At 43.3% G+C, this 10441-nt stretch overlaps 1 protein-coding gene across 1 annotated transcript; it reads right to left on the reverse strand.

Moving 5' to 3' along the window:
* Positions 1–1805: 1805 nt before the first annotated feature.
* On the reverse strand, positions 1806–2573 carry LOC140181403 (uncharacterized). Its single transcript, XM_072224958.1, has one exon. The coding sequence runs from the start codon at positions 2571–2573 to the stop codon at positions 1806–1808; it is 768 nt and encodes a 255-aa protein (XP_072081059.1).
* Between the last annotated feature and the right edge of the window lie 7868 nt (positions 2574–10441).

The raw sequence follows: 10441 nt of genomic DNA on the forward strand, positions 1-10441 counted from the left end.
GATCCTTCGCCTTTCTGAGATTGAGACTTCTCTTTTGTCTCAACATGGAGAAGAGCGGAGGAAGGCTTCGGATGCTGAGTCTCGGGTGGCCGTGCTCTTGGCTGATGTCGGTACATTGAAGGATGAGGTGGCCGGCTTGAAAGCGGAGGCCGTGGTTCTAAAAGAGGAAAAAGCTATGTTGCTTGCCAACGTAAAGGAAGCTGTTGCTGCTACCGAGGAGACGATGAGGGCTCAAGCGTCGGTGTTGGCTCCGGGTGTGGATGTGTCCGTGATGGGAGCTTTCAAGGCCGTTCGTGATGGCCAGATTGTTGATCTTGAATAGTTTGATTGTAACTTTGCTATTTTTAGTTTGTTTTAAACTGTTTAATTTTGGATGTTTGGTTGGCCATGGGCCGTGTAACCGTGGATTCGTATTTTTTGGACTTCGGTGAATGACTTTTGGGCCGTTCGGGCCTCTTTTTGTGTATTCCATTATAAGCTGTTCTATTTTTGTTTATTTGTTTCCTTTGTTTGGGATGAGAGGACCGTCGTGAGGTCGGTTTTTCATGGATATCCGTATTTCGGGCCCGGGGGGGTGATCGGTCCCTCGTTTGTGGCCGTGTACGCGTTCCGTATTTGGGACATAAGAAGATAGAAAATAGCTTAATGGAATTTTATTGATGGTTGGGCCTCGTTAAAACCCTCCGTCTATGGCGGGAAAGAGTACCCGAGATTGACACTTAAGCGATTTTTTAAAATTTAAAATTGAAAAATTATAAGGGGGAAGGTAGGTAAAGGAAAAACATAAAATAAGAGAAAAAGGGGGTGACCTAGGGAGGTCGTTCTAAGTGTAGTAGCGCCGTAAGTTGGCGACGTTCCACATCCTCGGGATTTCGTCGCTGTTGAGTCGCTCGAGCTTGTATGCTCCTTTTCCGATTGTGGCTTTGATTCGGTATGGTCCTTCCCAATTGGGGTGAGTTTCCCTTCCCCTGGGGTCGGGGCTCCGATGTCATTTCGTCGTAGGACGAGGTCGTCGGGTGCGAATTCTCGTTTGATGACGCCATGGTTGTATCTTAAGCTGATTTTTTGTTTTAGGGCTAGCTCTCTGACATGGGCTATGCTTCTTTCTTCGTTGATGAGGTCTCGTTCTGCTTTCTCGTCGTTGCCTCCGACCATTTTTCTAGGGCTTGGGTCTCCGATCTCCACTGGGATGAAGGCCTCCATGCCGTATGTTAATCGGAAAGGTGTTTCTCCCGTGGTCGTTTGGGGTGTTGTTCGGTATGACCATAGGACCGACCCGAGTTCGTCGGCCCATAGTCCTTTGGCTTCGTCAAGCCGTTTCTTGAGTCCTTTGACGATTACTTTGTTTGCGGATTCTACCTGTCCGTTTGTCTGGGAGTGTTCTACCGAGCTGAAGCGGTGGGATATGCGTAGTCCTTTTAGGAATTCTCTGAACTTTTTATCAGCAAATTGGGTTCCGTTGTCCGAGATGACGATCTCGGGGATCCCGAACCGGGTGATGATCTGTCGCTAGAGGAATTTTCGGCATTGGGTTGCTGTGATGGAGGCCAGGGTTTGGCCTCAATCCACTTGGTGTAGTAATCGATGGTGACGATGAGGTATCGGAGCTGTCCGGGTGCCATAGGGAAGGGTCCGACAAGGTCGATCCCCCAGGTGCCGAACGGCCGCTCTGCCGATATGATGCTGAGCTGGTGTGGGGCGGCTTGGTGGATGTTGGCATGCCTTTGGCATTTATCGCAGTTTTTTACTAACTGCATGGAGTCCCGGATAACCGTGGGCCAGAAGTATCCGGCTCGGATGACGTTTTAGGCAAGGGTTTTTCCTCCGATATGGTGGCCGCAACAACCTTCGTGGATTTCGCGGAGTATGTACTCCGTATTCCCGGGTTCGACGCATTTGAGCAGGGGTTGCGAGAATCCGCGTTTGTATAGTTGTTCTGCGACGACCGTGTAGTTGGCGGCTTCCCTCTTCGTCCGTTTTTTCTTTTTGGGGTCTTCAGGTAGTGTTCCGTCGAGGAGGTATTGTAGGATAGGGTAGGTCCATGATCCTTGGTTGGAGAGTGTCAGGTGAGTGTTATCCGTTGTTGATATGGACGGTGTTCTAACGACTTCCTGAATTAGCGATTTGTTGTCGTGTCCTGGTTTGGTGCTGGCTAGCTTGGAGAGGAGGTCTGCTCTGGCATTTCGTTCTCTGGGAACGTGCCGTATGGTGATGTGATTGAATTCTTCCTTTAGTTTGTTCACCTTGGCAAGGTATTGCTGGAGCAGGGGGTCTCGCGTTTGGTAGTCTCCGTTGATTTGGGAACTGACTACTAGCGAATCGGTATTTATTTCTAAGGTCTTTGCTCCGACTTCTTTGGCCAGGGCTAGGCCTGCCAGGAGGGCCTCATATTCCGCTTGATTATTTGAAACTGGAAATTCGTATCGTACTGATTGTTCGATTACGACTCCATTCTGACTCTCGAGAATGACTCCGGCACCTCCGGAGGTGACGTTCGATGAGCCGTCAACATGTAGTTTCCATGATTCGGGGGTGGAGTTTCCTGGGGTCATCTCGGCGATAAAGTCGGCCATGGCCTGTGCTTTGATCGCATACCGGGGTTCGAACTTGATTTAGAACTGAGATAGTTCAATGGACCATGCTAGCATTCTTCCCGCTAGGTCGGGTTTTTGTAGTACTTGTTTGACGGCCTAGTCGGTTCGGATCGTCACGGGGTGGGCTTGGAAGTATTGTCGCAGGCGTCGGGAAGCCGAGAGGAGTGCGAAAGCTAACTTTTCTAGACGTGAGTAGCGAGTTTCCGCTTCTTGCAAGACTTTGCTTATGAAGTAGATAGGTTCTTGTTCCTTTCTCTCGTTTTCGCGGATGACCGCCACTGCGAGCGCTTCTTCCGTTATGGAGAGGTATAGGTACAGGGTTTTTCCTGTCTGGGGTTTAGCGAGAACCGGTGGTTCTGCTAAGACTCTTTTGAAGTGTTGGAATGCTTCTTCGCATTTTGCTTCCCAGTTGAAAGGGAACCCCCTTCTTCATTAACTTAAAGAAGGGGATTGCTTTTTGTGCCGATGCTCCGAGGATACGGGATAACGCCGTGAGCCGTCCGGTGAGCTTTTGGATGTCGTTGAGGTTTTTAGGGTTTGTCATTTCAAGGATGGCATGACATTTTTCCGGGTTGGCTTCGACTCCGCGTTGCGTGATCATAAAGCCGATGAACTTTCCCGCCTCCATTCCGAAGGCACATTTTGTTGGATTGAGTCGCATCTGGTATTTCCGTAGGGTGTTAATTATGAGGTTAAGGTCGCTGACGAGTTGTTCGCCTGACTCAGTCTTGGCGAGCATGTCATCTATGTAGACTTCTAGTTTGCTTCCGGACAGATTCTGGAATATCTTGTTGACGAGTCTTTGGTAAGTGGCTTGATGAGACGCAGAAGCTGGTGAATTAAAAATTATTAAAATGGTTACGTTGCAAGTATAGTTCTTAACTCACCGAAAATCTGCCTATCAATTTAGAAGTATGTCACAGAGAGTTTGAATAAAAAATTACTGGGAGTTTTAAGTCACAGGTCGTCTCCCAACGAGTTGCAGAAAAGTGTGCTATCTTATTAATCAGATGTTCGAAGAAGTTGAGTTGGGTAAATTGGAATTTAAATTGAGGAAATTTAATTAATATGAATAAAAGCCTGGACTGGGAGTTGATTGGTTGGAATTTCTACTATTGATGGAGTGATTGTAAGATTAATTTATAATTAATGGTTGTTCTGTTTGGTTATCCTTTACTAAGTAAGGGAAAGTCAAACAAGCTGGGATGCCAGATCTGTTCACAAGTTGCAACCCACTTAGTTCAAAGGGATTGGCGTTGGTGACAGGATAGCAATCCAACATTTAACCCAATTACAAATTTTTCTTCAATCCTTCTAACTCAAGAGTTCCTTTTAATCAACTCCCCATCAAGTAAGGAAACTACTCACGCATTGTAAATAAAGAAGCCATAGCATATGAAAGGGAATTAAAAGAAGACATGATTATTGGAATTGAAATTAAATTAAAAAGAAATAATCCTTGCATTAAATAATCATAAAAGTATTCAAATAACAAAATTGAACAAAACAAGGAACATGGAAGAATAAAACCAACTTGAGAAAACGAACTAGAATGACGAAGTCTTGATGAGGGAATAACTCTTCTCAATGTTCCAATGCTAAGACCAATTGAAAATTAAAATTCTAAAACCTAGAGAGAAAAACCTAAGAGAGTAAAACTAGATCTAAAAAAAACTGTTGACTGAATGAATGTGTTATTTGTTTCTGCATGTTCTCTGACTCTAGTCTGATGTTCCGGGCCGAAAACTGGGTCGAAATAGGGTCGAAAATCGCCCCCAACGAATTCTACAGATTATGCAGATCGCACATGTCACGCGATCGCGTCGTCCACGCTACCGCGTCGCCAGAGCTTTTCCAATCCGCGCGGCCGCGTGAGCCATGCGGCCGCGTCACTGTGATTTGCTCTCCTTCACGCGGTCGCGTGAGCCATGCGACCGCGTCACTTCTCGCTGGTTATCTCCTCAAATTCTTGTGTTCCTTCCATATTTGCTAGCTTTCTTTCCAATCTCCAACTCATTTATGCCCTGTAAAGTCTGAAACACTCAACACACAAATCACGGCATCGAATGAAATAAAGGAGAATTAAAAATAAATAATTAAAGTCTCTAGGAAGCAGTTTTCAAACATGTAATAAATTCAGGAAGGAAATCTAAATGCATGCTAATTTAATGAATAAGTGGGTAAGGATCATGGTAAAATCACACAATTAAACACAATATAAATCATAAAATAGTGGTTTATCAACCTCCCCACACTTAAACATTAGCATGTCCTCATGCTTAATTGAAGGAGATAAGGAAATAAGTATGAACATGTAGAAACTCATGAAATGCAATGCAAACCTACATATATATAAATAAATGCAACTATATGATTCTTGTCCACTTAATCAAAAGTAAATAAGCTCTTCAAAACAATTACAAATCAAATTCCACTAATTTTATCATTATACAATAAAATGGATAAAAGTGCAAGGAGATAGCTCATGAAAGCAAGGAACTTGAAAATTCAAGCATTGAACCCTCACCGATAATGTATGTACGCTCTAATCTCTAGTGTATAGGGTGGTCACTCTATCCTTCTCTAATCATGCTTTCTAACTTTTGTTCTTCTCTTAACCAATCAACAATAGTTAATATACCAATGCAAACATCATGAGGTCTTTTCAAGGTTGTAATGGGGCTAAGGTATAGGCAGGGGTGTATATTTAGTCAAGTGAGCTAATAAATTGAATCTTTAATTAACCCAAGCTCTAACATAACTTGTATACACTTAATGTCGTCTTTAAAGTTCATACCTAGCTACCCAAAATTCCCTTTTTCAATCCATACTCATGTATCAACTTATATTTTGGTTCTATTATATGTGCACTGATCTTTGAATTCTGAATTTAACATTGGGGTAATTTTGTCCCCTTATTTATTGAAATTTTTTAAAAAAAATTTTAAAATAAATAAAGCTTATCAATGCACATAGATTTTTAATTCTTGTAGTTTCACATGAGTATGTATCCAAATTCTCCTTAAATTTTTATGACACATTCCCTTAACAACTTTTGTTCCTACAATTTCCCATACTTAATTAGCACACACAATTCTATCTTAAGCTAACCAAAGATTCAAATTGGGGTATACAATTATTTTTCGGCTTAAGGTTAGTAATGTGGTAAAATATCGAACAAATGGGAATTAAAGGCTCAAAGTGGTTAACAAAGGTAATTGAAAAGGGTAGGCTTAATTTGGATGAGTGAGTTTAAACAAATAATGGCCTCAATCATGTGCAAGCGTGCAAATATAATAACTATTGGACATATAAGATAAAACAAAATATAGATTACAATCATAGAGAAGTAAACACACAAGAATGAAATAATTATGGTTAAATAATGTAACCATTCATAAAGGCTCAAATCTTTCACAGGTTGTGTGTTCTTTAACTCAAATATCATGTTCCAAATACAACTCAAGTAAATTTATCATAAGAATTTTTTTGAAAAATTAGTGAAATTTTGTTCCAAAGATAGATTTTAAAAGAAACTTATTGTCTTTTCAATTAAGTAGAACATGCATGCAACTATCCTAACCTATGCAATTTATTCTATTCTATAAAGGAAAGAAAATCTAACTTAAATATCCTAATTATTGGTGCTAGAGAAGAGAATTTACCTCCGGAAGTCAGTTACTGACCGACCTCCCCACACTTAAGGCTTTGCACCGTCCTCGGTGCCATCTGTCAGGAACAGGGGTGGGCTGGTAGCAGTATCTCCACAGTCGGGGCCGTCATGGCTCCCTGTGCTGGTAAAGGAAGTGGAGTCCGGGGTGTCTGAGTCTCTGAAATGTCCCTTGAGTAGCTCCTTGAGGTGTTTGAATCGGCGCTCGTTACGGCGCTCTCTCATCTTTGCTTTCTGTTCTTGCCGATCCAACCATTCGATTATCTGCTGGAGCAATTTCTCAGTTGTAGATGCTTGTGGTGTCGAAGAAGGATTATCTTCAACTGGAGCAGTAGGAAGGCTTGTAGTGGCTGCTGAGAGTCTGAGGTATTTCCCGTTAGGGACATACTGATCATCTCGTGGAAGCATGGCTTTGGTGTCCCCAGCTCTGTAGGAGACTCCGACTGCTAAGACAAGATCTGAGACCAAGGCGGGGAAAGGTAAGTTGCCCGTAATTTGTACGTGTTCCATAGCATTCCGGATATGTCTTGAGAGATTCAGAGGTTGGTCTGTAAGGATGCACCATAGCAGAACAGCCATGTCGGCAGTGAAGGAGGACTCATGAGTGCTCAGAAAGACGTAATGGGACATGATCTGTGCCCATACGCGAGCCTCCAAGGTAAGTGCGGAAGCCAAGATTCCCTTAGGGCGGGTACGGTGGTATCCATAGATCCAACGGCTGCCAGGTAATGCGATGACTCCGAGAACGGAGTCCCAATCGAATTGGTATCTCTGGCGCTGAAGGGCGGCTTCTTGAAAAGCGTCCATTCTTGCTGGAATAGGGGGAAGACTCAGAGCTTGCTGAATGGCCTCTTCTGTGATGGGGACTTACTTCTGCCGGACATAAACAGACTGCAGGGTCGGCATGTAGAAGTTGGAGTAGAACTCAACTACCCAAGAAAGATTGACCTGCCTTGGCTGTTTCCGTAGGAAACCCATTGTCTTCGTTCAATTTGCGGCTCAACAAAGATGGCAATATTGGACGGGAGGATAAGAAGGTATTCATTGTTATAATTCCTTTCTTCCATGATAGGGAACATCTGCTCACAGTAGCGATTGGGGAATCGCGCAGTGTCCTTTGCTGGAAAGGCTTTCTCCTTTTCGTCAACCTTTATTATCCGCTTAACTCTTTTTGTTGAGGGCTTGACTGCGATTGAAGAAGGCTCTGCCACTAATGCTCTTTTAGTTCCTCTTCTTGCTGGTGGTTTGGGAGTTGCTTTCTCCTTTCCTTTCTTGGTGGCCATCCTGAAAGAAGGGAAGAGAAAGAAAATTAAATTTAAAGAGATATACAGCAGGGAAGGAAACGGAAAAGAGGGTGAATGATGCACAGCAAAATGTAGATGACATTAACACATGCTCTCGAGTACATATGGAAAGCCATCAATGGAAAATAGCTAGTGCAGATAAAAACAAGTGAATGCAAGGTGTTTAATGGCATGCTGGAAAAGGACATGAGTAGCATAGACCAAGCATTACTTCGTAACAAACCATCACGTTTGTATTGACAATTGAATTTAATTAATAAAATAATAAGGAAAAGTTGTGAAAAGCAAGCATTGAATAGTATAGTAACATAGAGAAGTGCATAATGCCACATGAGCTTTTTCACAAACACATAGCATGCATGGTGAATAGGGTATAGAAAATATGAAGATGAACATGCAAGCAATCCCTTAAATGGGAGAAAAATAATTGTCAAACAATTTGTAATAATCCACAAGCATATAATGAGGGGTGATGACTCAAAAGGTTTCTAACACCATGTAAAGAAAAGAAAAGAAGAAGAAGAAAAATAAAAATTTGAAAAGAAAAAGAAAAGAAAAAGAAAATAATAATATATATACATAATATAATAAGAATGATAGAAAAAGAGAAGAAGGAAGAAGAAAGTAAAACCTTGTTAATGGTGGTGAGAGAGATAGAGAGTGAAAGGTGAGAAAGAAAGGGGAAGGGAGAAGGAAGAAAGAAGGAGGGAAAAGGAAAATTAGAATTTAGAAGAGAGAAAGATAAGATAATCTGGCAATTTAGATTGAGCTGTGCGGCGCATGCGACGCGGCCGCGTGGGACACGCGTTCGCGTGGGTGCGCGTCAGGTAAGGGGACGCGATCGCGTGACCCGTGTTACGCTGCTGGCGCGAGTGCAGCCTCGCTCCAGTACAACTCTCTGTTCGATTTATTTTAATTGCCAAAATTGGGCGACGCGATCGCGTGGGTCATGCGATCGCATGAGTGTGCGTTATAAAATGGGTGATGCGGCTGCGTCGGCGACGCGGCTGCGTCGGCGACGCGGTCGCGTGACAAGGATTTGTGCTTCCAGCACCAATTCAGCATCACTCTCGCACAGAATGTTACTGTGCACCCTTTTACGTCGAAAACTCAGGGCACGCGGCCACGTGGGGCACGCGGTCGCGTGGGAGGCCATGATTTCCATGCGACGCGAACGCATCAGGGACGCGGTCGCGTGGGTCGATTTGTGCCATTGGCACGCCTCCAGCCGGACTCCAGCTGGACTCTCTGTTCATTTATTTGTTTTCTCCACCCTCTTTGCGACGCGGACGCGTCGCTGATGCGATCGCGTCGCGCGGCGAAAAACCCTTTTTTTTTTGGAAATATAAAGACATGTAAATGAAAGAGCACGAAAGCACTAATAAAGAGAAGAGTTATTAAAGAAGAAAAACTAAAAGTGAAGAAAAGAACGATCATACCACGGTGGGTTGTCTCCCACCAAGCACTTTGCTTTAACGTCCGTAAGTTGGACGCTCCACTAGCTCAATCGGCTGCTATGTGGGGATTTTCCAGGCGGAAGATCTCAAGCTCCTTATTTTTCTGCACCTTCTCACCATGGTACAGCTTCAGGCGTTGTCCATTAACCTTAATAAGTTCAGAGCTTGAAGGATGGCTTAGGTGATAAACTTCGTACGGTTCAGCCTTCTCTACTCTGTATGGACTTTCCCATTTTGATCTCAACTTACCGGGCATGAGCCTTAGTCGAGATTTGTAAAGGAGGACAAAATCTCCAGGTTGAAACTCTTTCTTCTTGACGTTTTGATCATGCACGGCTTTCATCTTTCCCTTGTAAATTCTGGAATTCTCATAAGCTTCTAGGCGAAGGTTCTCCAGTTCCTGCAGTTGCAACTTCCTTTCAGCTCTGGCATTCTCAATTCCCATGTTGCACTCCTTAACTGTCCAGAAGGCTCTGTGTTCTAGTTCAACTGGGAGATGACAGACTTTTCCATAAACCAAGCGAAAGGGACTCATCCCAATGGGTGTCTTGTATGCTGTTCTATATGCCCACAGTGCATCTTGTAGCCTGGTGCTCCAGTCTTTTCTATGAGGCTTTACTATCTTTTGCAAGATACGCTTAATTTCTCTGTTCGACACCTCGGCTTGCCCATTAGTTTGGGGATGGTAAGCGGTTGCAACTTTATGGATTATCCCATGCTTCTTCATCAATCCTGTTAGTCTCCTGTTACAAAAATGGGTGCCTTGATCGCTCACGATCGCTCGTGGTGATCCAAAGCGACATATAATATGGTTTCTCACAAAGGAAACAACAGTGTTAGCATCATCAGTACGGGTAGAAATTGCTTCCACCCATTTGGAAACATAATCCACAGCTAACAATATATAAAAATATCCATTAGAATTTGGAAATGGACCCATGAAGTCAATGCCCCAAACATCAAAAATTTCACAGAAGAGCATATATTGTTGAGGCATCTCATCCCTCCTGGATATATTACCAAATTTCTGGCATGGCGGGCAAGATTTACAAAACTCAGCAGCGTCTCTAAAAAGAGTAGGCCACCAGAATCCGCAGTCTAAGATCTTTCTAGCTGTTCTTTGAGGGCCAAAATGTCCTCCACTCTCAGTCGAGTGACAGGCCTCTAAAATGGACTGGAATTCTGATTGAGGCACACAACGTCTAATTATCTGGTCAGCGCCACATCTCCATAAATATGGGTCATCCCATATATAATATTTAGACTCGCTTTTCAGCTTGTCTCTTTGATGTTTAGAGAAATGTGGAGGAAATGTGCGGCTAACTAAATAATTAGCAACAGGTGCATACCAAGGGGTTACCTCAGATACTGCTTGCAGGTTGTCAAAAGGAAAATTATCATCTATAGGAGTAGAAT

Source organism: Arachis hypogaea, chromosome 18 (assembly GCF_003086295.3).
Source record: "Arachis hypogaea cultivar Tifrunner chromosome 18, arahy.Tifrunner.gnm2.J5K5, whole genome shotgun sequence".
Lineage (NCBI taxonomy): Eukaryota > Viridiplantae > Streptophyta > Magnoliopsida > Fabales > Fabaceae > Arachis > Arachis hypogaea.